General features: G+C 49.0%; 1 protein-coding gene across 1 annotated transcript in view; it reads right to left on the bottom strand.

The window, feature by feature from the left end:
• Positions 1–23,483, bottom strand: part of STIM2 (stromal interaction molecule 2) — an 82,946-nt gene that overhangs the window by 8,663 nt on the left and 50,800 nt on the right. Inside the window, exons 4-7 of the mRNA XM_081875743.1 lie at positions 12,344–12,455; positions 11,778–11,893; positions 8,918–9,095; positions 7,908–8,085 (exon numbers count right to left, since the gene is read on the bottom strand). Of these exons, the coding sequence (XP_081731869.1) occupies positions 7,908–8,085; positions 8,918–9,095; positions 11,778–11,893; positions 12,344–12,455 (584 nt within the window). The remainder of the gene's footprint in view (positions 1–7,907; positions 8,086–8,917; positions 9,096–11,777; positions 11,894–12,343; positions 12,456–23,483) is intronic.

The following is a 23,483-nucleotide window of genomic DNA, read 5'->3' as shown; positions in this document are numbered from 1 at the left end:
TGCAAAATGAACCATGGAAAGAGAAGAAGGGAAGTCACTGATATTTTAAGGTTGTTTAAAGGAACATTCTAAAATGTTCTAAAACAGGAAATTCAATAAAATTATGAACATAAGGCCTATCAGTGTCCTTGAACAAATGCGGTGTTTCAGTTTTCTTTCCCTATTATTTCTTTAGACTGCATGTGGATGATCCGCAGCCTGCAGGCAGCCCTTGGGCACCCACGGGTGTAACCCCCAAGCCTCCAGGAGATACACCCACTTTCCACATTGCTCAGTCATCAGCTGCGCCGTGGGGAAAAGATTCCTGTTCCTGCAATGCTGAACAGCAACGAGGTGACAGTTTCAGCTGCTCAGTATTGCTGGGAAGCGCAGGTTAAGCCTTGGGACACCCCGGTGATGCTAATGCAACTGGGGAGGGGGAGATTAAAGTCTGTGAGTGTGTGTGTGCGAGTTAGTGTGAAAGAGAGAAAGAAAAACAGAGCAAGAGAGTGGGGGAGCTGCGTGTGGAGCCAAGCTGTTACTCCAAAGGTAAAGGGACCCCTGACCATTAGGTCCAGTCGTGGCCGACTCTGGGGTTGCGGCGCTCATCTCGCTTTATTGGCTGCGGGAACCGGCGTACAGCTTCCAGGTCATGTGGCCAGCATGACTAAGCCGCTTCTGGTGAACCAGAGCAGCGCACGGAAACGCCGTTTACCTTCCCACCGGAGCAGTACCTATTTATCTACTTGCACTTTGACGTGTGTCAGGGTTTCTGGGAGAAGTGAGGAGATGGCAGAGGAGACGGAAAGCGAGTGGGAGGAGAGAGAGAGAGACGAGGAAGAAGATGACGGAATTCGAAGGGAATCTATGAGCCTAAGCAGTGAGTCAGAGGATTCCCAAAAGGGAGCTAGCATGATCAGGCGAAAAGCAGGAGAAGAGAGAAGCTGTGAAAAGTCAGGGAAGGAGGGGAGAAAGCCCAGTGAAGCACAGACGCTGTCAGAGGGGTCTCAGCCGGAACGGAGTAAAGGGGGTGGAGTTGTCAGCCTCTCGGAGGGAGGAGGAACAGGAGAAAACAGAGAGAGGGGGTTGGAGCAAGGTGTTCAGCCGGAAAGGGTAGAGAGTGGAACAGGGGGCAGTATAGAGGACGAAGGAAAGGTCAAAAGCAACGTACGCGCGCCAAGTTCAAACATAGAGGCGCGCGGAAGTGGGGAAAGCTCAGAGGAGGAGCCCGGCCCCAAAGCCAGAAGGAGGGGGCAGGAGGCGGCAGAGGATTCAGCCTCAGGCGAATCCCGGAAAGAGAGAACCCAGGGGGGCAGAAAGACCCTGCGGAAAAGAAAGGAGAGGAAGAGGTGGTCTAGAGCCAGGCTATTAAGTTGGTGTGGAGGAGGGGAGGAGTCAGAGGGGGACTTCGGCGGTCTAACGTGACAGACGTACAGCCACAATGCTGAACTGTGAAAGAAGCAATTATCTTCAATAAACTTTTCCTGTAAGTAAACAACAACGGAGTAAGGTCTCTCGTGAGCTGGGACCCACCTGGGTGGCTGTGACAGAAAGTCCCCCTCCCTCTGAAAGCAAAAATTTTTTTTTTGCGAAGCTCACGAACGGGGCAGCCATGAGTGCTGAGGAACAGCTGGCTGCACTCCGGGATCAGATTACCACTCTCACAACGGCAGTCATTGCTTCGCAGAAGAAGAATGCTGACTTGGAGAAAGCCTGCCAGGATTTGCAAGCAAGGTGGGAAAATGCGGACAAGGCGGGGACCCCGGGCTCCAGAGCGGAGGGCATTGCGCTTGGAAGGAGGGGGGGTGCCCTAGTTTCGCATTTTAATGGCAACTTGCAAGACTATCCCAACTTCAGGGCAGATGTCGTGTATGCACTGCATTTACTCCGTCACGATTTTAGAGATGAGGAGGAGAGAGTGGGATTTATTGTTTCGCACCTGCATGGGGAGGCCAGGGCTTGGCTACGCAATCTGTGGCGCGAAGATGGACCAGCCCGTCGCAATGCAGATGCGTTTATCACGGCAATGGATGCTTGTTTTCAATCCTCTGTGGATAAGGACATTGCGCGCCGGCAGATGCACGGGCTGAGGCAGGGGAGAGCCACTGTACGCCAATATCATTCTAAATTTTTTGCATTGCTCACCGCCTTAGATTGGCCGAAGGACAGTCTACCGGTCAGGGATCTTTTTTGGGAGGGATTGAGCCCCTCCGTCAAGGATGAGATCGCAAGGGGGGACAGACCCCAGACCCTGGAAGACGTGGTGCAACGGGCTTTGGCTATAGGAATTCGACATGAGGGACGTCCGTGGCACGAGGAGGGGGGGCCCCAAGCGCGCGCGCAAGCAAAAGCTCTCCCTTTTGTGCACAGGGATTTCAGCCGTGCGCACCCCTCACCAATGGGGAAGGAAGGCGAAGAGCCAATGGAGATTGGTGGTGCTAGGGCTCAAAAACCATCCCAGAGCCCCATCCCTGCTGCAGCCAAAGCGAAGCCTCCTAGAGGGACCAGGAAGTGTTACATCTGCGACAGTGCACACCATATGGCGAAAGAGTGCCCCCAGAGGCTCCAGAAGCACACTGCAGCACTAGCAACTGTGACAGCAGAGGTGCAATCAGAGGAGCAGCTTCAGGGAAACTGCAGTGCCTGGCTGGAAGCAGAGCTACTGGGGCTCAGCCAGGCGGATCTGTAGAGAAGTCCCCAGCATCCTTGCACCGCATGGACCCTTTACCTCCCAAACCAGCAGTTTTACTCACAGCAACACTCCAGCTGCCTGATGGGCGACTTCTCGAGGTTCCAACAACCATCGATTCGGGAAGCAACGCCGATTTCGTGGGATTACAGTTCGTCAAGCAGCATAACATAGCGCTCCTGCCTGCAACGACGCCTCTGAACGTGGTCACGGTAGACGGCAGGAAGTTGCTGGGGGGGCAAGTGGTGCAGCAAACCCCTCCCATGATGATGCAAATTGGAGACCATCGAGAGCTTATTAGTTTCAATGTCACCCACTTATCGGACACGCCCATCGTGTTGGGCATGAGTTGGCTGGACAGGCACAGTCCCGCGGTTGCTTGGTACCAGAGGCAGATCACCTTTTGTTCATCGTATTGCGCCCAGAATTGCATCCAAACCGATCAAGGAGGAGAAGCCGAACAGCAGCTGCATCTGAGTATGGTGCAAGCGGTTCCTCACAAGTACGCGGAGTTCTTGGAGGTTTTCTGCGAAAAGGAAGCTGACAAATTGCCGCCTCACAGACCTTACGACTGCGCGATTGACTTAGTGCCAGGCGCGCAGTTGCCAACTGCCAAGCTGTACTCCATGTCGGAAGACGAGCTGCAAGAGCTTCGGGAGTTCATAGAACACAACCTCAAGCGCGGATTCATCCAGGAATCTAAAGCAGCGGGAGGCAGTCCTGTTTTCTTTGTGAAAAAGAAAGACACGCCCCAGAAGAGGCTCATTGTGGACTACCGGTTCATAAACAGACTAACTAAGCCCAAGGCCTTCCCCATGCCCAAAATTGACGACCTTTTGGCTACAGTCAGGAGGGGGAAGATTTTTACCAAGCTGGATTTACGTGGAGCTTACAACCTCATCCGCATCAGGAAGGGCGACGAGTGGAAGACGGCCATGTTCACTCCTTTGGGCACGTACGAATACAGAGTTATGCCCTTCGGTCTACAAAATGGCAGCCATGTTTTCCAAGCATTCATGCATCACGTCCTGGCAGGTCTCCTCTACAAGAAGTGTGTCTGTTTTCTCGACGATATCCTGATTTTCTCGGAATCGCCAGAGGATCACGATAAGGACGTGAAGGAAGTTCTGCAGAGGCTGAAGGAACACAGGCTGTACGCCAAGTTGGAGAAGTGCCAGTTTGATGTGAGAGAGGTAGATTTCCTTGGCTACAAGCTGTCCGACGAGGGACTGGCCATGGACAAGACTAAAGTCCAAGCGCTGTTGGACTGGAAAAGCCCTCGAAATCGGAAGGAGGTCCAGAGGTTCATCGGTTTTGCCAATTTTTATCGCAAGTTTATTAAAGGTTTTGCAAACGCGACGGCGGCAATCACTGACACCCTCAGTTCCAAGAAGAAGAAGTTCGTCTGGACCGAACAAGCAGAGCGATCCTTTCGGAAGCTTAAAAGCCTTTTCGCCTCCGAGGAGCAGCTGCTGCACGTGAATCCTGGCAGGCCCATGCGGGTAGAGACAGATGCATCAGACAGAGCAGTTGGGGCCGTCCTCTTGCAAGAGGATTCGCAAGGCAACTGGAGACCGGGTGCATTCTACTCCCGGAAGCTCAGCAAGACGGAGCGCAACTACACCATATGGGACAGGGAGTTGTTGGCCATTCATGCAGCTTTCAAAGCGTGGCGACACTTCTTGATAGGAGCCAAGCACACGGTGCAGGTCCGCACGGATCACAAGAACTTGGAGTATTGGCGGACGGCTAAATTGCAAACCCAACGACACATGCGCTGGGCGGAATTCTTTGCGGATTTCGATTTCAAAATAGAATACATCCCTGGAGACTCCAATGTTATAGCAGACGCGCTGTCCCGAAAGCCTCAATACCTGGAGGAAGTAGCTCCAATCGCGGCGAAGTACATTTTCGCACCGCAGGCGTGGACGTGCGCTACCATCGCAGTCGACCTGGACGCGGTGCGACGCGCGCTGCAAGAGGATCAGTTTGCACAATCCAAGATGGAGGAGCTCCGCAGAGGGTCGCCTGACAACAATGAGTTTCAGTTGCAGGATGGACTTTTGACTCGCAAGGGCGCCCTTTACGTGCCCACCGACGAGCTTCGCGCCACGGTTTTGCAACAATTGCACGATGCCCCGAGTGCGGGCCATTTCGGCAAAGAGAAGACGATGGAGTTGGTGGCAAGGGACTTTTGGTGGCCCCAGATGAGAGGAGAGGTGGCGGACTACGTAGCCAGGTGCGATATCTGCCAGAGGTCCAAACCAGTGCATCAGAAGCAGGCGGGATTGTTAGAACCGCTGGAGACACCGCAGCAACCGTGGGAGAGGGTAGCGTTGGACTTTGTTACAGACCTGCCCAGCTCCAGAGGTAAGACGGCGGTGTTAGTGGTTGTGGACTTGTTCACCAAGATGGCGCACTTCATTCCTTGTGCCAAGGTGGCGACGGCGGAACAGACCGCAAAGCTCTTCATCGATCACGTCTTCAGAGTGCATGGACTACCGCAGTCCGTCTTGTCCGACAGGGGGCGCCAATTTGTTTCCACTTTCTGGCGGAAGCTTCTGGGTATCTTACACGTCAAGATCAACCTGACGTCGGCGAGGCATCCACAGACCAACGGTCAAGCGGAGAGGGTCAACGCAATCATGCAGCAGTACCTACGGTGTTACGCCAACCAGCGACCCGCGGCGTGGGTGGACTACCTGCCGATGGCTGAGTTCGCCTACAACAACACGAAGCACGCATCCACCGGGGTGACGCCTTTCTTCGCGAACTATGGACGTCATCCCAGAACCTTCCCGAGCTTTACAGCACCTGAAGGGGGGGGACCTCAAAATGCCGACCAGTTTGCAGCAGAGTTGCAAGAAGTGCACGAGGAGCTGCGGAGACATTTGGAGCTGGCAAAGCAGGCGTATAAGGTGCAAGCCGACAAACACAGAAGGGCGGGGGAAGACATTCAGGTTGGGGACTGGGTATGGTTAGCAGCCCACGCGATGCCGGCCAGGTCGTTGGCCAAAAAGAAGTTAGAACACAGGCAGCTAGGACCATATCAAGTTGAGGCTAAGATCAATCCGGTGGCTTTTCGCCTAGCCCTTCCGGAGGGCTCCAGGGTGCACCCGGTCTTTCATAGGTCGGTGCTCACTCCCTACAAAGCCCCACACAGGTTTCAAGAGTCAGGAGCACCTCCAGAGCCACGTAGAAGGGCGCCTGAGAGAGGGGAGTCGCCAAGACCAGAACCTCTTAATGAGGTCACAGAGATACTGGATTCACGATGGGGGGAGGAGGGAGTTGAATATTTTCTCGCCAGGGAAGGCACTCCAGTCTCTGCAAATAGCTGGGTGCCGGGTTACGCTTTGGACGAACCCCTGTTGAAGGAGGAGTTTCATGCAATTTTTCCGCACAAACCCATGCCCGAGGAGTATTTTGATGATTGGCTTTTCACGCCCACTTTGTCGGGCAGCACGTTCGGGGGTTTCTCCTCGCCCGAGGGCTCTACGCCCAAAACAAGCCCGACCAGGGATCCCCGCCTGGGGGGGGGAGAGACAAACCCTTATTGGTGGGTGGATCAGCCAAGGGAGGTATGGAGTCAGAGGTGGATGATAGGTCCTTGGCAGGCAGCGCCAGGAGAAGCAGTGAGGGAGGAAGAGACTGTGATGCCTTCAGGGGGGGAACCCGAGTTCGAACACACGTATACGGAGCTGCCAGAGGAGAAGATTGACGTGGACACCCGGTATCCTGAACCGACCCAGGAAGAACCACATTTCCCTCAACCTGCACCCAGCGACCGGGAGGGGGGAAGGGGGGGCTTCGAGGGGGGGATGGATGTCAGGGTTTCTGGGAGAAGTGAGGAGATGGCAGAGGAGACGGAAAGCGAGTGGGAGGAGAGAGAGAGAGACGAGGAAGAAGATGACGGAATTCGAAGGGAATCTATGAGCCTAAGCAGTGAGTCAGAGGATTCCCAAAAGGGAGCTAGCATGATCAGGCGAAAAGCAGGAGAAGAGAGAAGCTGTGAAAAGTCAGGGAAGGAGGGGAGAAAGCCCAGTGAAGCACAGACGCTGTCAGAGGGGTCTCAGCCGGAACGGAGTAAAGGGGGTGGAGTTGTCAGCCTCTCGGAGGGAGGAGGAACAGGAGAAAACAGAGAGAGGGGGTTGGAGCAAGGTGTTCAGCCGGAAAGGGTAGAGAGTGGAACAGGGGGCAGTATAGAGGACGAAGGAAAGGTCAAAAGCAACGTACGCGCGCCAAGTTCAAACATAGAGGCGCGCGGAAGTGGGGAAAGCTCAGAGGAGGAGCCCGGCCCCAAAGCCAGAAGGAGGGGGCAGGAGGCGGCAGAGGATTCAGCCTCAGGCGAATCCCGGAAAGAGAGAACCCAGGGGGGCAGAAAGACCCTGCGGAAAAGAAAGGAGAGGAAGAGGTGGTCTAGAGCCAGGCTATTAAGTTGGTGTGGAGGAGGGGAGGAGTCAGAGGGGGACTTCGGCGGTCTAACGTGACAGACGTACAGCCACAATGCTGAACTGTGAAAGAAGCAATTATCTTCAATAAACTTTTCCTGTAAGTAAACAACAACGGAGTAAGGTCTCTCGTGAGCTGGGACCCACCTGGGTGGCTGTGACAACGTGCTTTCGAACTGCTAGGTTGGCAGGAGCAGGGACCGAGCAACGGGAGCTCACCCCGTCACAGGGATCTGAACCGCCAACCTTCTGATTGGCAAGTCCTAGGCTTTGTGGTTTAACCCACAGCGCCACCCGCGTCCCTGTTACTCCAAAGTGTATAGTTAAAAAGAGGGCTACCAGAGGAACTTTTAAGTGTATAGATGAAGATGCAAACTCAGCTCCCCTTGGAATATATGAGGAGGGATATTCCTGATAGTGTGGAAGAAAAAAGGGGGAAAGAGGGGGAGGAGGACATGGTGAGTGGAGTAGGGTTGGGTGGCAATGCTTCTAATTCTTCTACTTAGTGTATGTGTGGGGTTTTGTGTCAGCATCACTTGATGAAGCTAGGCACCCACAGTGTGCAGCTCAAAGGCACCTGTTCTGACTCTTTCCTTTTACTGATTGTTACACCTATTTCTCTACCAGTTTCAGCTTTATATGTCTAAACTACCTTTCTGGAATCGATCTCAGTTTGCTTCTCTGATTTACAATTTCATCATGTCCCTTACTCCAATGCTACAGTGCCATTAAGTGGCTGGAAAAGGTACAACTCTGCGTGGGCTGAGATGGTAGATTTTATTTGCAAATACCTGCACCAGCTCCTCTTCTGCATATTTAAGCCTGCTGAGTTCACATTCAGCTCCTTCCCTCAACTCTCTCAGCCGACACGCTTCCCGTTTTGCGTCGCTGATTTCATCCATCATCTTGCGCTCCAGGTTTTGCTTTTCCACAGCAACAGTCCGATTTTCCTCCTGTGCTTTTTCAAGCCTTCAAAGTAGACATTTTTTTTCCACAAGTTAATAGTGTTTGTTCAGTTCTGTTCATGCCTCAATTGATTGGACAAATAATTTAAGCTACTCTGTGGCATCGCCAAGCGACATGTCACTAAACCTCTCAATATGTGTCAAAAGAACAGCAGAGGGTTACCTGTCTCTCTCAACAAAGTTAGCTATGTTTTCTGTCAAGTTGCGATGCTAGGGCTCAGGACCGCAATACCTCAAGCACCGCCTCTTTCCATATGAACTTTCCCATACCCTGAGATCATCTTCTGAGGCCCTCCTTTGTCCAGAGGGTGGCAACATGAGGAGAGGCCTTCTCTGCAGTGGCTCCCCATTTGTGGAAAATCTCCCAAGGGAAGTTTGCCTGGTGCCTTCATTATGCACCTTTAGGTTCCTTTTTATCCAGGCCTTTGGTTGATCCAGTTTACATCCTATGCCCTTTTTAAAAGGCGGCCCTTTTCAGAGGGGTGTGTGTGTGTGTTATTGGGTTGTTGTTTTTATTCTGATTATATGTTGTGATCTTTTCTGCGAACCGCCCTGAGACCTCCGGGTATAGAGCAATATGTAAACTCAATAAATAACAATAATAAGGCAAGGACATTCAAATTTGTGAAAAACATCAGAACTCATACATTAACAGGAATGCTGGTGTAGCTTAGTGGCGAAATGTAACTTGAGTAGTCTCCTCTTCATACATCACCTTAACCATGAATTCACTATGTGGAACAGGCAAAGTCCTGCAATATTTTCACACTAAATGGCATTTCATGGCTGTCATAAGGACTTTGAACACCCTAAAGTATTGTCTATTTTTCACGTACCTCTCTTGCAAATCGCACAGACTCTGTTCTGCCGTTTGAAGGCTTTCTAAATCTTTCATCATTTTTGTCATATGCTCTTTTGAAGTCTTGTTCTGAGTATATGCAAACCAGCAGCCCCCGACGCCAATCACTATAGAGATGGTGAGGATGAAATCTTTCATCCAGTTGTGAGGCGGTCCTGAAAAATGCAGTTGTACGTGAGTTAACGAGATAGGTCATCTAACAAGATTGGACTGATTTGGATACAATGCTAAACCAGGGTTTAGTGCTACACAAGCTGCAACAAGCCATGAGCCCATACGCTCCCCTCCAGCATAGCTCTGTGAGTTCAGAAACTTCCACTTCCATTTTAGGTCGACCAGTTTGTCGAAGTTTTTTTTTAAAAAAATTACAAACTGCAGTTAATCTTAAGTATGGTTAGTGCTCAGCATAATTTTTTTCCCTCTCTCTCCTGGCAACCTGTCTGCACATGTGTCTTAAAGAAGAGTCACTGTAATCCTGAAAGGGTCAAACCAAGTTAAATTAAGCTGGCTTGTTTTCACTAATCATGCCTAAGATTAACTGCAGCAGCAATAGAAAACACGTGGCGCAGAGAAAAAGGTTGATGAGCAGCATTATTTGCTGCAGCCAGTGTTTTTTTCTGACGAAATATTCCAGAAAGGAGTACCAAAATCTTCGCTTGGGCTGCCACTGCTGCCTGCTAGCCTTTGCCTGCCCTGGGGCTTACTTCAAAAAAACAAAAAAGTTCAAAGGGGTGGGGAGAAGCAATGAAGTTATCATCATATGCTTTGGCAGTGGCTGCCACTGCCTTCTTAAAAGGAGCGGGTGCCTCCTTCATCCCATGCTAGCTGGAGATATGGGGGAAGTGGCTGGGGATGTTCCTGCAAACTCAGGCTGCCACTGCCTGCCAGCCAGCCACAAGTACCTCTTTCACTCCATACTGGGTTTTTATTATTATTATTATTTATTTTTAAAAAAGGTTAGGGGGGAGCAGTGGTATCCTCACACACTCAGGCTGCTGTTGTCTGCCACCGATGTGGAACTTGTGGCAGGTGCTTCCTCTGCCCAAGGGAAGGCCTTTTTCTGAAGGAGGGGCTATGTGCGAGAGAGGAAGAGATGTATTTGTGGCATTTGGTGGGAGGGAGAGATCTATATGTTGTCTGTGCGGATGAGAGAGAAAAGGGAGGTAGGCATGTGAGGTCTCCTAGGGAGAGAGGTACATCTGGACAGAGAGGAAGAGATCTATGTGTGGCCTGTGTGAGAGAGAGGAGGGGGAGCTACGTGTGCATTTGTGGCGTGTGAGATGAAGAGAAGGAGTTGTATCCTTGAAGTGCATGTTTGTGAGTCGCATGTGTCTGTGCTCTGAACACATGCATGTGCGCGGTGTAAAAAAAAAAAGAGAGGTAAAGGTAAAGGACCCCTAGACGGTTAAGAGCAGTCAAAGGTCACTACGGGGTTGCAGCGCTCATCTCGCTTTCAGGCCGAGGGAGCCAGCGTTTGTCCACAGACAGCTTTCCAGATCACGTGGCCAGCATGACTAAACTGCTTCTGGTGTAACGTAACACCAGGACGGAAACCAGAGCACACGGAAACGCCGCTTAACTTCCCGCTGAAGTGGTACCTATTTATCTACTTGCACAGGCGTGCTTTTGAACTGCTAGGTTGGCAGGAGCTGGGACAGAGCAATGGGAGATCACTCTGTTGCAGGGATTCAAACAGCTGACCTTCTGATTAGCAAGCCCAAGAGGCTCCGTTTTTTAGACCACAGCGCCACCCACTCCCCGTGTGCTCTGTGTGCGCATCAGAGGTAAGAGGGAATGCAGCTGGCCACCTTGGGTCACGCCCCCCCCCCCCCTTGTAGTGGGGAATGTTGCCTGTTGTTATTAGATAACATCTCTCTCTCTCTCTCTCTCTAATTTTCTCGGGGTTTGGGTTGGGTGTGGCATGGTGGGTGTGTGATTGTCACAAACAGGACTAGCAGAGCACTGCACTAACTTCCCATGGCAAGCATGAGGTGGAAGAAATGTCAAAGAGCAATTCTTCCAATGTCCTTGTCACCAATCGCGATTTTTAATTCTTTTTAATAAATGTCATCCATAAAATGTCAAATTTCAATTGAAAAGTTGATAATAAAATACAAAACAAAAATGTGTAGCACAAATTCAATAGAGAAGGGGGAGGGACATAGAAAGAAGGGCTGGGTGGGATCTAGACATTTTTCAATTTATCAAGGTATGAGTACCATTGTGGTGGTGTTGTTATTTTTATTAGGTATTTTGTGGTTTTATATCTTGAATTTATTCTGTGTACCGCCCTGAGACGCCTAGGTATACGGCGGTATATAAATTCAATAAATAATAATAATTTTTACACCCCCCCCCAAAAAAGGCTAATTCAGAATTTGACTGCCCGCTTGCCATTTCCTTTCACTTAAAACAAGTGAAATGATAGTTTGCATCTACAGTTTGTCTGAAACAAGGCAGCTTCAAACCATGCAATGAAACTGGTTTACTATAATTAGATGACTCATAGTTTAGGATTTAGATGTAATGCTAAATTGTGGCTCATCTAAAACAGAAGTGAAAGCTTCCTAACTCCTTAGGACTGCACAAGAGGATAAAATAGCACACAAATCCAAGACTTACCTAGGTTTATTCCTGTCTTGATCAACCATGGTTTATTTTTATACTCAAAACACACCACTGAAGGATACCCACAATAGTATCATTGGAGATATCCCTCAGAGGAATTAGCTAGCCTAAATATTAACGTAAATCACAGTTCAACAGAACAATTCTTTCTGCTAGCAGTTTAAAGGTGTGTACCTGGGGAGGAGGCAGAGAGAGGAAATAATACTAACGTGTGAGAGGTCCAAATAAGACAACATCCAAGGCCTTCAGCTGTAGTTTCTGCCGGTGGCTCCGATCAATTATTTTCAACTGAGAGATCATAAATGCGGCTTCATTAACTGCTATCCTGTACACAATAAAGCAAGGATTTTATGTTCCTTGTCCTGAAAGCAACTGTTAGAGACACAACTAAAAATGCAGATTCTATTGTGTGCAGTAACTCAAAGTCACTGAGAAATAGATAATATGTTGTGTGGTTTATCAAATTTCATGTACAACACTAAACCAGAGATGGTAGATTTTAATGTACCAAACTAACATCAAGTTTGGCATTAACAAAATGTCTTTGTTTAAACTGATATAGCATGAAACTATACAGAACTGAATGACTTTGTCAGTTTAAGTGCAATAATGTACCATCAAAAAAGCAGATTTCTTAGGCTAACAATGTTTTAGATGTAAGAAATGTTTAATCTTAATGTTTAATATATTTCACTAAGCATGCTCTGCACAGAGAGACCGACACTGCAGGAGCACCCAAAAAAAGTACAAAACTTATCAGGGCTGAAAAATTCACCTTGGCAATGTTGTTCCTTTGACGTTATTTTCTCTGAAAGTCTTCTCATACTGAGGAAGTTCAACAAATTCTACCAGCCACTGAAGAGTCTCCTCCTGCGTCCAGTTGTGAACTACAACACAAACACAAATACTATTTTACACTGGCTAGATTATCAAGAATTAAAGCAACCGTACAAATAAAAAAGCAATGGCAAGTTATTGGCAGGTTCGCCGTCTTCATCATGTGCTCATCCAAGTCAAGATTACAGAAAGATTATAAAGAAGTAATTCTTAAAAATATTTCATTATTAAAAATTCCATGGCATGATTGAAAAAGAAAAGGTCTTGTGACCAGTGAAGTGTACACAGAGTTCTTGATCCTATTATTCTTCAACTCATACTGTGGAACGAAGCGGATGCAAACAGGTTGTGTACCCACATAAGGGAAGATCTCTACTCAAGTTTGGTAGAACATCATGTGGGTCCATGTTATTTTGGTGACACAGAGAGCATGCTAGTTGGGAAATGAGAAAATTAAAGAAAGCAACATACAAATCCTAAAATACTACTGATAATTAAAACTTTAAAATACAGTGCCATGTAGACTGGTATCAATCTTAATTTCAACCGTGCTGCTCCTTAAATATAATAATAATAATAATAATAATAATAATAATAATAATAATAATAATATATTTTTATACCCCAGTCACTCTGGGTGGCTGCCAACAGAATATTAAAAACACGATAAAACATCAAACTTAAAAAACCTCCCTAAACAGGGTCACCTTCAGGTGTCTTCTAAAAGTCAGATAGTTCTTTATTTCTTTGACATCTGATGGGAGGGCATTCCACAGGGCGGGCACCACTACCAAGAAGGCCCTCTGCCTGGTTCCCTGTAAGCTCGCTTCTCGCAGTGATGGAACCGCCAGAAGGCCCTTGGCCCTGGACCTCAGTGTATCCAAAATGAACAAAGAGGAGCAACCAGCAGCTCAAAAGAACTCCAAAGTCTCAGAAGACGACACTTTGGAGTCCATTCACCTTCCCAGCCAAACCGAACACTGACTGAGCATGCTCAGTGGGTAAGGCGAGAGAGAAAAGGGGAATGGTACGAGGTGGCTCCACAGACGAAGCCTGCACAGAAGCATTCCACACTGCAACGTTTTGCATCCGCTAATCACCTACATAACAAAACAATTAAAATGCCCAGTGTTCACCCAGCTAAAGGGTTTATCTTTATCTTCACATGCAACGCTTATTAATGTGAAAGCTAGTGGCTTGGCTAGGATAAGGCTCTCTACGTTCAAGACCTTGCAGACAAGAAAGCACAATCGCTTAAATATAGAAGGAACCGTAACCTTGGCCTCAGCTGACAGCTTTAGGAATTGCATGATGCCATCACAACAAGCTAGTAACATTCTCACTGGAATACTAAGAGTGCTTTTAGCATGCCAAAGTGCTTGCTCCCACCCAGCGCAATCTATTCTTTTCTTTCTTTCAAAAAGAAGGGCATTCTTGTTTCATGATTCACGAACCGCCAGATGATAACAGTCCGCATGGCAGAGGAAACCAAAGTCAGCCTTAAAAATACCTAGGCTCAGAGCCATAGCTAGGTGATCTTGCACCCCTGGCAGAACCGCCCAGATTTCACCCCCTAGGCATGGACAAATTAACTCTCCTTTCCACCTCTCCTCCACACACACCCTTCCACCCATTCAATTCACCCTCTATTTAAAACCATTTCTTATGAGGCAATAATCAATATTTATGTTTATCGACATATTTTTAGCCGATGGGGGGGCGCACTGGCTGCACACCTGCGGGGGGGGGGGGCACACCACCACTCCCTAGCTACGGCCCTGCCTAGGCTAATAAACGAGATCAGTTTACACTGTCTGGCGAAGACAAAGGATGAGATGCACAGCTGAACTTCCTGGAGGGGAGAATTCCAGAACTGGGCTGCGGCCACAGAAAAGACTCTTACATGTCCTGTCCAACTAAGCATCAACGCAGAGAAGGGGCATTCCTTCAGGTATCCCAGTCTGAAGCAATTTAGGGTATTATAAGCAATAATTAGCACTTTGAATTGTGCTGAGAACCATATTAGTAACCAATGCAACTGTTCTAAAATGGGTAGAGCATGCTCCCACAAGCCATATTCTCGTAAGCATCTGGACCAGTTAAGGCTTCTAGAAACACATCAGAGACAGTCTTATATAATTATTATTATCATCATCAGCATCAGCATCATCATTACCACCACCACCATCATCATCATCACCATCATACATACATACATAGCCAGCCCATATGGCTGGGTTTCCCCAGCCACTCTGGTGGGCTCCCAACGGAACAGCAGCAGCAGCAGCAGCAACAAAAATAATAAGTGATAAAGCATCAAACATTAAAACTTCCCTAGACAGGGCTGCCTTCAGATGTCTTCTAAAAGTCAGGTGGTTGTTTATCTGCTCGACAGCTGATGGGAGGGCGTACCACAGGGCGGGCGCCACTACCGAGAAGGCCCTATGCCTGGTTCCCTGTACCCTCACTTCTCGTAGTGAGAGAACCACTAGAAGGCCCTCGGAGCTGGACCTCAGTGTCCGGGCTGAACAATGGGGGGGGGGAGAGATGCTTCTTCAGGTATACTGGGCCAAGGTCGTTTAGCACTTTAAAGGTCAGCACCAACACTTTCAATTGTGCTCAGAAACATACTGGGAGCCAATGTAGGTCTTTCAGGACCCGCGCTATGTGGTCTCTCCCAGTCACCAGTCTAGCTGCTGCATTCTGGATTAGTTGTTTCCGGGTCACCTTCAAAGGTAGCCACAGGTAGAATGTGTTGCGGTAGTCCAAGCGGGAGATAACCAGAGCATTCACCATTCTGGTGAGACAGTCTGCGGGCAGGTAGGGTCTCAGCCTGTGTACCAGATGGAGCTGGTAGGCAGCCGACCTGGACACAGAATTGACCTGCACCTCCATGGACAGCTGTGAGTCCAAAATGACTCCCAGGCTGAGCACCTGGTCCTTTGGGGCAGTTACCCCATTCAGGACCAGGGAGTCCTCTACACCTGCCCACTCCCTGTCCCCCATGTCACAGCAACCCTAATCTACTTGCTGATCCTGACCTTCTTAACCCAGTGCATTACTATGTGCCACATGAAATTAAAAGCTTATACCACACCCTCGTCATCCTTTGAAATCCATTTCACCTCTCACTGTACTCCTCAAACATAATCTCTGGTCTACAGGGAACGGCCTGTTCAATGCCTTTGGTAGTTCTGAATCTAACTGCAGTCTTTGCTACCCTAGACTAATGATAGCTTGCCTCCAAACTGTTCCTTCCAGACACTTTATAATAATAATAATAATAATAATAATAATTTATTATTTGTACCCCGCCCATCTGGCTGGGTTTCCCCAGCCACTCTGGGCGGCTTCCAACAGAGATAAAAAATACACTAAAATGTCACATATTAAAAACTTCCCTGAACAGGGCTGCCTTCAGATGTCTTCTGAATGTCAGGTAGTTGTCCATCGCCTTGACATCCGATGGGAGGGCATTCCACAGGGCGGGCGTCACCACCGAGAAGGCCCTCTGCCTGGTTCCCTGCAACTTGGCCTCTCGCAGTGAGGGAACCGCCAGAAGGCCCTCGGAGCTGGACCTCAGTGTCCGGGCAGAACGATGGGGGAGGAGACGCTCCTTCAGATATACTGGACCGAGGCCATTTAGGGCTTTAAAGGTCAGCACCAACACTTTGAATTGTGCTCGGAAACGTACTGGGAGCCAATGTAGGTCTTTCAAGACCGGTGTTATATGGTCTCGGCGGCCGCTCCCAGTCACCAGTCTAGCTGCCGCATTCTGTATTAGTTGTAGTTTCCGGGTCACCTTCAAAGGTAGCCCCACGTAGAGCGCATTGCAGTAGTCCAAGCGGGAGATAACCAGAGCATGTACCACTCTGGCGAGACAGTCCGCAGGCAGATAGGGTCTCAGCCTACGTACCAGATGGAGCTGGTAAACAGCTGCCCTGGATACAGATTTGACCTGTGCCTCCATGGACAGCTGTGAGTCCAAAATGACTCCCAGGCTGCGCACCTGGTCCTTCAGGGGCACAGTTACCCCATTCAGGACCAGGGAATCCTCCACACCTGCCCGCCTCCTGTCCCCCAAAAACAGTACTTCTGTCTTGTCAGGATTCAACCTCAATCTGTTAGCCACCATCCATCCTCCAACCGCCTCCAGACACTCACACAGGACCTTTACCGCCTTCACTGGTTCTGATTTAAAAGAGAGGTAGAGCTGGGTATCATCTGCATACTGATGAACACCCAGCCCAAACCTCCTGATGATCTCTCCCAGCGGCTGCATGTAGATGTTGAAAAGCATGGGGGAGAGGACAGAACCCTGAGGCACCCCACAAGTGAGCGGCCAGGGGTCTGAACACTCATCCCCCACCACCACTTTCTGAACACGGCCCAGGAGGAAGGAGCGGAACCACTGTATGACAGTGCCCCCAGCTCCCAGCCCCTCAAGACGGTCCAGAAGGATGTCATGGTCGATGGTATCAAACGCCGCTGAGAGATCCAGCAGAACTAGGAAACAGCTCTCACCTTTGTCCCTAGCCCGCCGGAGATCATCAACCAGTGCGACCAAGGCAGTTTCAGTCCCATGATGAGGCCTGAATCCCGACTGGAAGGGATCCAAATGGTCCGCTTCTTCCAGGCGTGCCTGGAGTTGTTCAGCAACCACTCGCTCAATCACCTTGCCCAAGAATGGGAGGTTTGAGACTGGGCGATAATTGGCCATCGTGGCCGCATCTAAAGATGGTTTTTTAAGAAGCGGTTTAATAACCGCCTCTTTCAGCGGGTCTGGGAAGGCTCCCTCACGGAGGGAAGCATTCACCACCCCACGAAGCCCATCGCCCAGTCCTTCCCGGCTAGCTTTTATAAGCCAGGATGGGCAAGGATCCAGGAGACAGGTGGTTGGCTTCACTCGTCCAAGCAGCCTGTCCACATCCTCGGAGGTAACAGATTGAAATTGATCCCACACAACTTGACCAGACAGGACTCTAGCACTCTCCCGCCCCGGCCCTGCTCCCACGGTGGAGTCTACTTCTTCCCGAATCTGAGCGATTTTATCTGCAAAAAAATTTGCAAAATCATTGCAGGAGAACATGTGGCCCGTACTGGGCCCCGATGTTACAGGTGGTTCCGCTAAATTGCGAACCACCTGAAAGAGTCTCCTGCTGCTGTTTTCTGCAGATGCAATAGAGGCGGTGAAGAAAGTCTTCTTCGCCGTCGTTATCGCCACTTGGTAGGCTCGACGTTGAGCTCTAACCCGTGTCCGGTCAGATTCAGAATGAGTTATCCGCCACCGGCGCTCTAGCCGTCTCAACGATTGTTTCATTGCCCTCAGATCCGTGGAAAACCACGGGGCTCTCCGGGCTTCATGCAATCGGAGAGGGCGCTTCGGAGCCAAACAGTCAATAGCCCTGGTTAACTCCACATTCCAGCGGGCCACCAGGGAATCGGCTGAAAGGCCATCAACATGGGATAAAGCATCCCCAACCACTCTCTGGAAACCATTTGGATCCATTAAGTGGCGGGGGCGGACCATCCGAATCGGTCCCACCTCCCTGCAGAGGGGATGGGTCGCGGAGAAGTCCAGTTGCACCAGGAAGTGATCTGACCATGGCACTTCTTTCGTTTCGCTTTTACTTAGTGTCAGATCACCAACATCCGTAGAGGTAAACACCAGGTCCAAGGCATGTCCGCGGCTATGGGTTGGGCCACACTTATTCAGGGACAGCCCCATGGAGGCCATGCTTTCCACGAAGTCCCGAGCGGCCCCTTGTAAGGTCGTGTCGGCATGGATGTTAAAATCCCCTAGGACGACCAAGCTAGGTGTCTCCAGGAGAACATCCGCCACGACCTGAAGCAGCTCGGGCAGGGAATCCTTGGTGCAGCGGGGAGGTCGGTACACCAAAAGGAATCCTGTACTGCCCCTATTGCCCAACTTCCAGAACATGCACTCAGAAAACTGGGTCTTCCCAATAGGACGCCTGGTGCAAACTAATGACTTCCTAAAAATCACTGCAACCCCCCCTCCCCGCCCACATGACCTGGGTTGCTGTGCGTAAGAGAAACCTGGTGGACAAGCAGCGGCAAGGACAGGCCCATCTGCTTCATCCAACCAAGTCTCTGTTACACATGCCAGGTCAAGTCCTCCATCCATGATCAAGTCATGGATGGCAGTGGTCTTATGAGTCATTGACCTGGCATTGCACAGCAGCACTTTCAGGTCATGTGGGTATCCCTTGCTGATTCTAGTATTCATCCGGTCAGGACCAGACCCAGAGGCAGGGATAGTCCTCAGACAACGACTAAACCTGCCTCCTCTGTAATGACATGGTCTGGTCTTAGCGTAACTCCTCCTCCTACCCGTGATCACTGAGATCGGTTGTCCCAGTGCATTCCCCCCTGTGAAGCATATCCCAGCCATTTTATGGGCTGGGGCCCATTCCCCGGCAGCCCTGACCCCTCCCCTTAAGAACAAAATAACCCCTTTAAGAAACAAAAAAAAAAAAAAAAAAACCCACAAATAAGACAATATAAACAAAAAACAATAGAAATTACAAAAATTACAAAAACATAAAATCAAACAAATTCCCAGGCCCAATAAACATCCACCGCACCCCCCCCCACATACAAAAAATTCAAAATTAAAACTTTTAAAACATTTTAAAAGCACTCTGCACCCCTCCAGCAGTAACAGCAAGTGTTCCAGTGAGGCCCGTCAGGCCCTGCCCCAGGCCAGATGGTGAGTGGCAGGAAGGAGCAGGACCCCATACACTCACATGCAGGAGAGTCCTCCCGGGCAGCAGAGTCCAGCAGTCCTTGTGAGGCCTCAGGCCCCGCCCCAGGCCAGATGGTGAGTGGCAGGAAGGAGCAGGGCCCTCAGACACGCACATGCAGGAGAGTCCTCCCGGGCAGCAGAGTCCAGCAGTCCTTGTGAGGCCTCAGGCCCCGCCCCAGGCCAGATGGTGAGTGGCAGGAAGGAGCAGGGCCCTCAGACACTCACACGCAGGAGAATCCTCCCGGGCAGCAGAGTCCAGCAGTCCTTGTGAGGCCTCAGGCCCCGCCCCAGGCCAGATGGTGAGTGGCAGGAAGGAGCAGGGCCCTCAGACACTCACATGCAGGAGAGTCCTCCCGGGCAGCAGAGTCCAGCAGTCCTTTATGAGGCTTCAGGCCCCGCCCCAGGCCAGATGGTGAGTGGCAGGAAGGAGCAGGGCCCTCAGACACTCACACGCAGGAGAGTCCTCCCGGGCAGCAGAGTCCAGCAGTCCTTGTGAGGCCTCAGGCCCCGCCCCAGGCCAGATGGTGAGTGGCAGGAAGGAGCAGGACCCCATACACTCACACGCAGGAGAGTCCTCCCGGGCAGCAGAGTCCAGCAGTCCTTGTGAGGCCTCAGGCCCCGCCCCAGGCCAGATGGTGAGTGGCAGGAAGGAGCAGGGCTTTACTAAGCCTGTGTGACTTGGTTTTGTTTTAGACTTCAGTTTAGCAATACATAGTCATAAACTGCTTTTAAATCTGACTTCTTCTTGTTGTTGTTTGTTTGTTTGTAATTATTATTATTATTATTATTATTATTATTATTATTATTAAGCTCCTGTAGGCTGGCAACTCCCGATTTAGATAAACTCCGAGTCTTGTTGCTTTCACTGTTAGAGTTCTGGGGAAAGTAAGGGTGCATGGAGTTCAAAGAAAATCCATTACGAATTAAAAGCATAAGTAGTGGCAGGCAACTTGGAGAAAGTCACAAAATGTCACAAAACAGGAGCTCATTATTTAGCTTAACAGTGAGGTTCTATTCACCGCAAAATTAATTTCCTGTGGAATCTGGTGGGAGATTTTGCAAGGATTAACATGTTGGTGTTGTTGAGATGCTAATCCCACTACGGCTCATTTCCAGAACTTGCTTTACCAAAGTTAGAGAGTTGTCAGTGGGAACACACACACACACACACACACACACACACACACACACACACACACACCCTTCCTATAGGAAGCCCCAAGCTGTATGCTTCCAGAGAAGATTTGGAACGTGTGGCCTACCCAAATGACACCAGAGACAATGCCTCGTCATAATACAAGTCAGATAAAAAATCTATAAAAGACCTAAAGCTTCAAAGCAAAACACAACTTGCCATAGGCACAAAGCGTGCCAAAGCAATGAAGCACACTATTACATCTTGATTATTTTGGACAGGTCTTCCCTGCAAGCTAGCATTGCACCAAACATACCACTAATCAGCAACCAAGTAGATAACATTTTTTCAAGCTGCCCCTCCTTCCTGGGAATATGATTTTTGCCAGTTGGGGATCATGCACCAAATGTGATCACAGACCTTTGCCATGCTTGCCAAAAGGAGCAGAAATGTAACCTCTTATGTAAAGTATCTTATTTGTGTGTGTAAAGCATATTGTTTGAGAGTTGCACTCCCGACCAGGGAGGTTGAAATAACCTAAGTTTTATTATTCAAAACATTATCATCAACACAGCAGAGGTCTGAACAGACTACTACATTCACTCAAAGCTCTAATACACAGTGGTTTGCTGTTGTTTTAAGGAAAAAACAGTGCTGGCAATCACCATGAAGTTGTTACAGTAAGTATCACACTTTTAACATTTGGGGGAATGGTGCTGGTACTTGAGTTCCTTGAGTACCCCAGGAAAAAAGCACTGCTAATATAGTATAATCTCCCCAGTTCCTCACTCTCCCCCTTCTTTTCCAGAGTGCCACTTGGTTTCTTTTAAAGAGGCTCTAACACATATTAATAATCAGCAACAAGAACATTTATGTTAGGCTAATTACATTTCACATGAAGCAGGCTTTAATTTAATTTTTTTAAAAAACCTTATAAATATCATTGTCTTCCTTTAGTATCACTTTGCTCCACTTTTCTAAGTTTGCAGTTTATACCTGAAACCACATCTAAAGCAATTCCAAGAACCCCAGATTTACTGTGAAACTCAAAATAGGAAAGAAACTCAAAATAGGAACGGCAAGCTTAAGACCTCTCCACCCCAATTTAATAGCTGTGTGCAGAAAAGCAATCACGGTTACTAGCTATACTGAATAAATAACAGCTATTTACAGTTAGCAGTAATTTAAGAGAAACTTAAATTTGCCTTGGGCAGTTCTCCTTTCAGCATTAGTAAAGGGGCCAAGTTGTCCATCTCTGCTCAAACTGGTGCCAAGACGTTACATAATGAAACAACAGTGACGTTTACTCTAAACTCACATTCAACCAACAATTTAACACTGCAAGCATGCGCTTCCAAGAAAGGGGATCTGGAACTCCTGCATTGGCTTATTTGAAAAGGAATTTGAGGTTACATATTGCATCCCCAGTAGTGCTTGGCTTGCATTCATTTCCACTGTCTAGCTATTCAAAACCCGTGGCTGCCAATAATGAAGAATGTGCAATGCAACCATAACATTTCTAGATGGTATGCGACTTGTTCCCAGTTGCTGGAAGAACATCTGCTGTGCACAGTGCCTTAGAAACATTATTTGAAGATGGTCACATGCTACTCACACCACATTTGTGTTGGTCTGTTTCTCCACTACAGTGGTACCTCAGGTACCTCAGTGGTACCTCAGGTTACATATGCTTCAGGTTACAGACTCCGCTAACCCAGAAATAGTGCTTCAGGTTAAGAACTTTGCTTCAGGATGAGAACAGAAATCGTGCTCTGGCGGCGCGGCGGCAGCAGGAGGCCCCATTAGCTAAAGTGGTGCTTCAGGTTAAGAACAGTTTCAGGTTAAGTACGGACCTCCAGAACGAATTAAGTACTTAACTCGAGGTACCACTGTATTAGTGCTGTTCTTTGCACATATGCAATTTCAGCTGAATGAATTACTGTGCCAGAAGGCTAACTCCCAAGTCATGCAGATTAACCATTCAATAGCAGAGCATTTTCTCACTACCTGAGGCACCCTGACAACTTGTTAAAGGTAAAGGACCCCTGGAGGGTTAAGTCCAGTCAAAGGCCGCTATGGGGTAGCAGCGCTCATCTCGCTTTCAGGCCAAGGGAGCCAGTGTTTGTCCACAGACAGCTTTCTGGGTCATGTGGTCAGCATGACTAAACCACTTCTGGCGCAACAGGACACCGTTACGGAAACCAGAGCGCACAGAAATGCTGTTTACCTTCCCGCTGCAACGGTACTTATTTATCTACTTGCACTGATGTGCTTTCGAACTGCTAGGTTGGCAGGAGCTGGGACAAACCAATGGGAGGTCAGTCCGTCGCAGGGATTCGAACCGCCAACCTTCCGAACAGCAAGCCCAAGAGGCTCAGTGGTTAGTCCTCATTCCCTTCTGGATGAAACCCTAGAATTTGTTCTGCTTTGGACTTGAGCAATTTGCTCCTATCCTGCTTTTTGTGTTATAACACATACAAAGTAGTACAGATGAGCATTATGCCTTTGATCAAGGACAAGAAAGCAAGAGTATTCACTCTGAATGCCACCCCCCTTCCCAATGTGCGCACACAGCAACAGGAATTATGACAGGCTTTATATGTTAGCATCAAGATATATGACCGGAGTGGGGAACCTTTCTGAGTGAAAAGGGCCAGAATCCTTACTGGGCGGCTTTCTGAGTGGGGCCAGAGACAAAAGTAGGCAGATGGGACTCATGTTTGTACACTAGGCTACATTCCAGCCATGAAAAACACCAGACATTTCTACACATCTCTTCCTCTTCCACCCACGCAAGCAAGAAGCATTATCGCACTTCAGGAGCATATTCCAGCAAGGAAAATGCACGCAAGGAGGGCATGGAAGAATGACCTGCGGATAATCCTGAGAGCCAAATATAGACGGTTGGAGTGTTGCTTTGGCCCCTTGGCCCAAGGTTCCCTACTTCTGACATGCAAACACCAACAGTAATACAATGGACCCTCGGGTTGCGAACATGATCCGTGCAGGAAGCACGTTCACAACCCGCAGCGCCGTGTGTGCGCACGAACGCGGGTTGCAATTCAGCATTTCTATGCATGCACAATGCACAATTTAGCACTTCTGCACATGCGCCAAAACCCATTTATGCACCTGTATAAATGGAAACACAGTAGCACATGTAAAAAAATGTAC

The sequence above is a fragment of the Podarcis erhardii genome (assembly GCF_964252035.2).
Source record: "Podarcis erhardii genome assembly, chromosome: 9".
NCBI lineage: Eukaryota > Metazoa > Chordata > Lepidosauria > Squamata > Lacertidae > Podarcis > Podarcis erhardii.
Note: the sequence above shows the minus strand (reverse complement) of the source record. Positions and strands in the feature narration are given on the sequence as shown.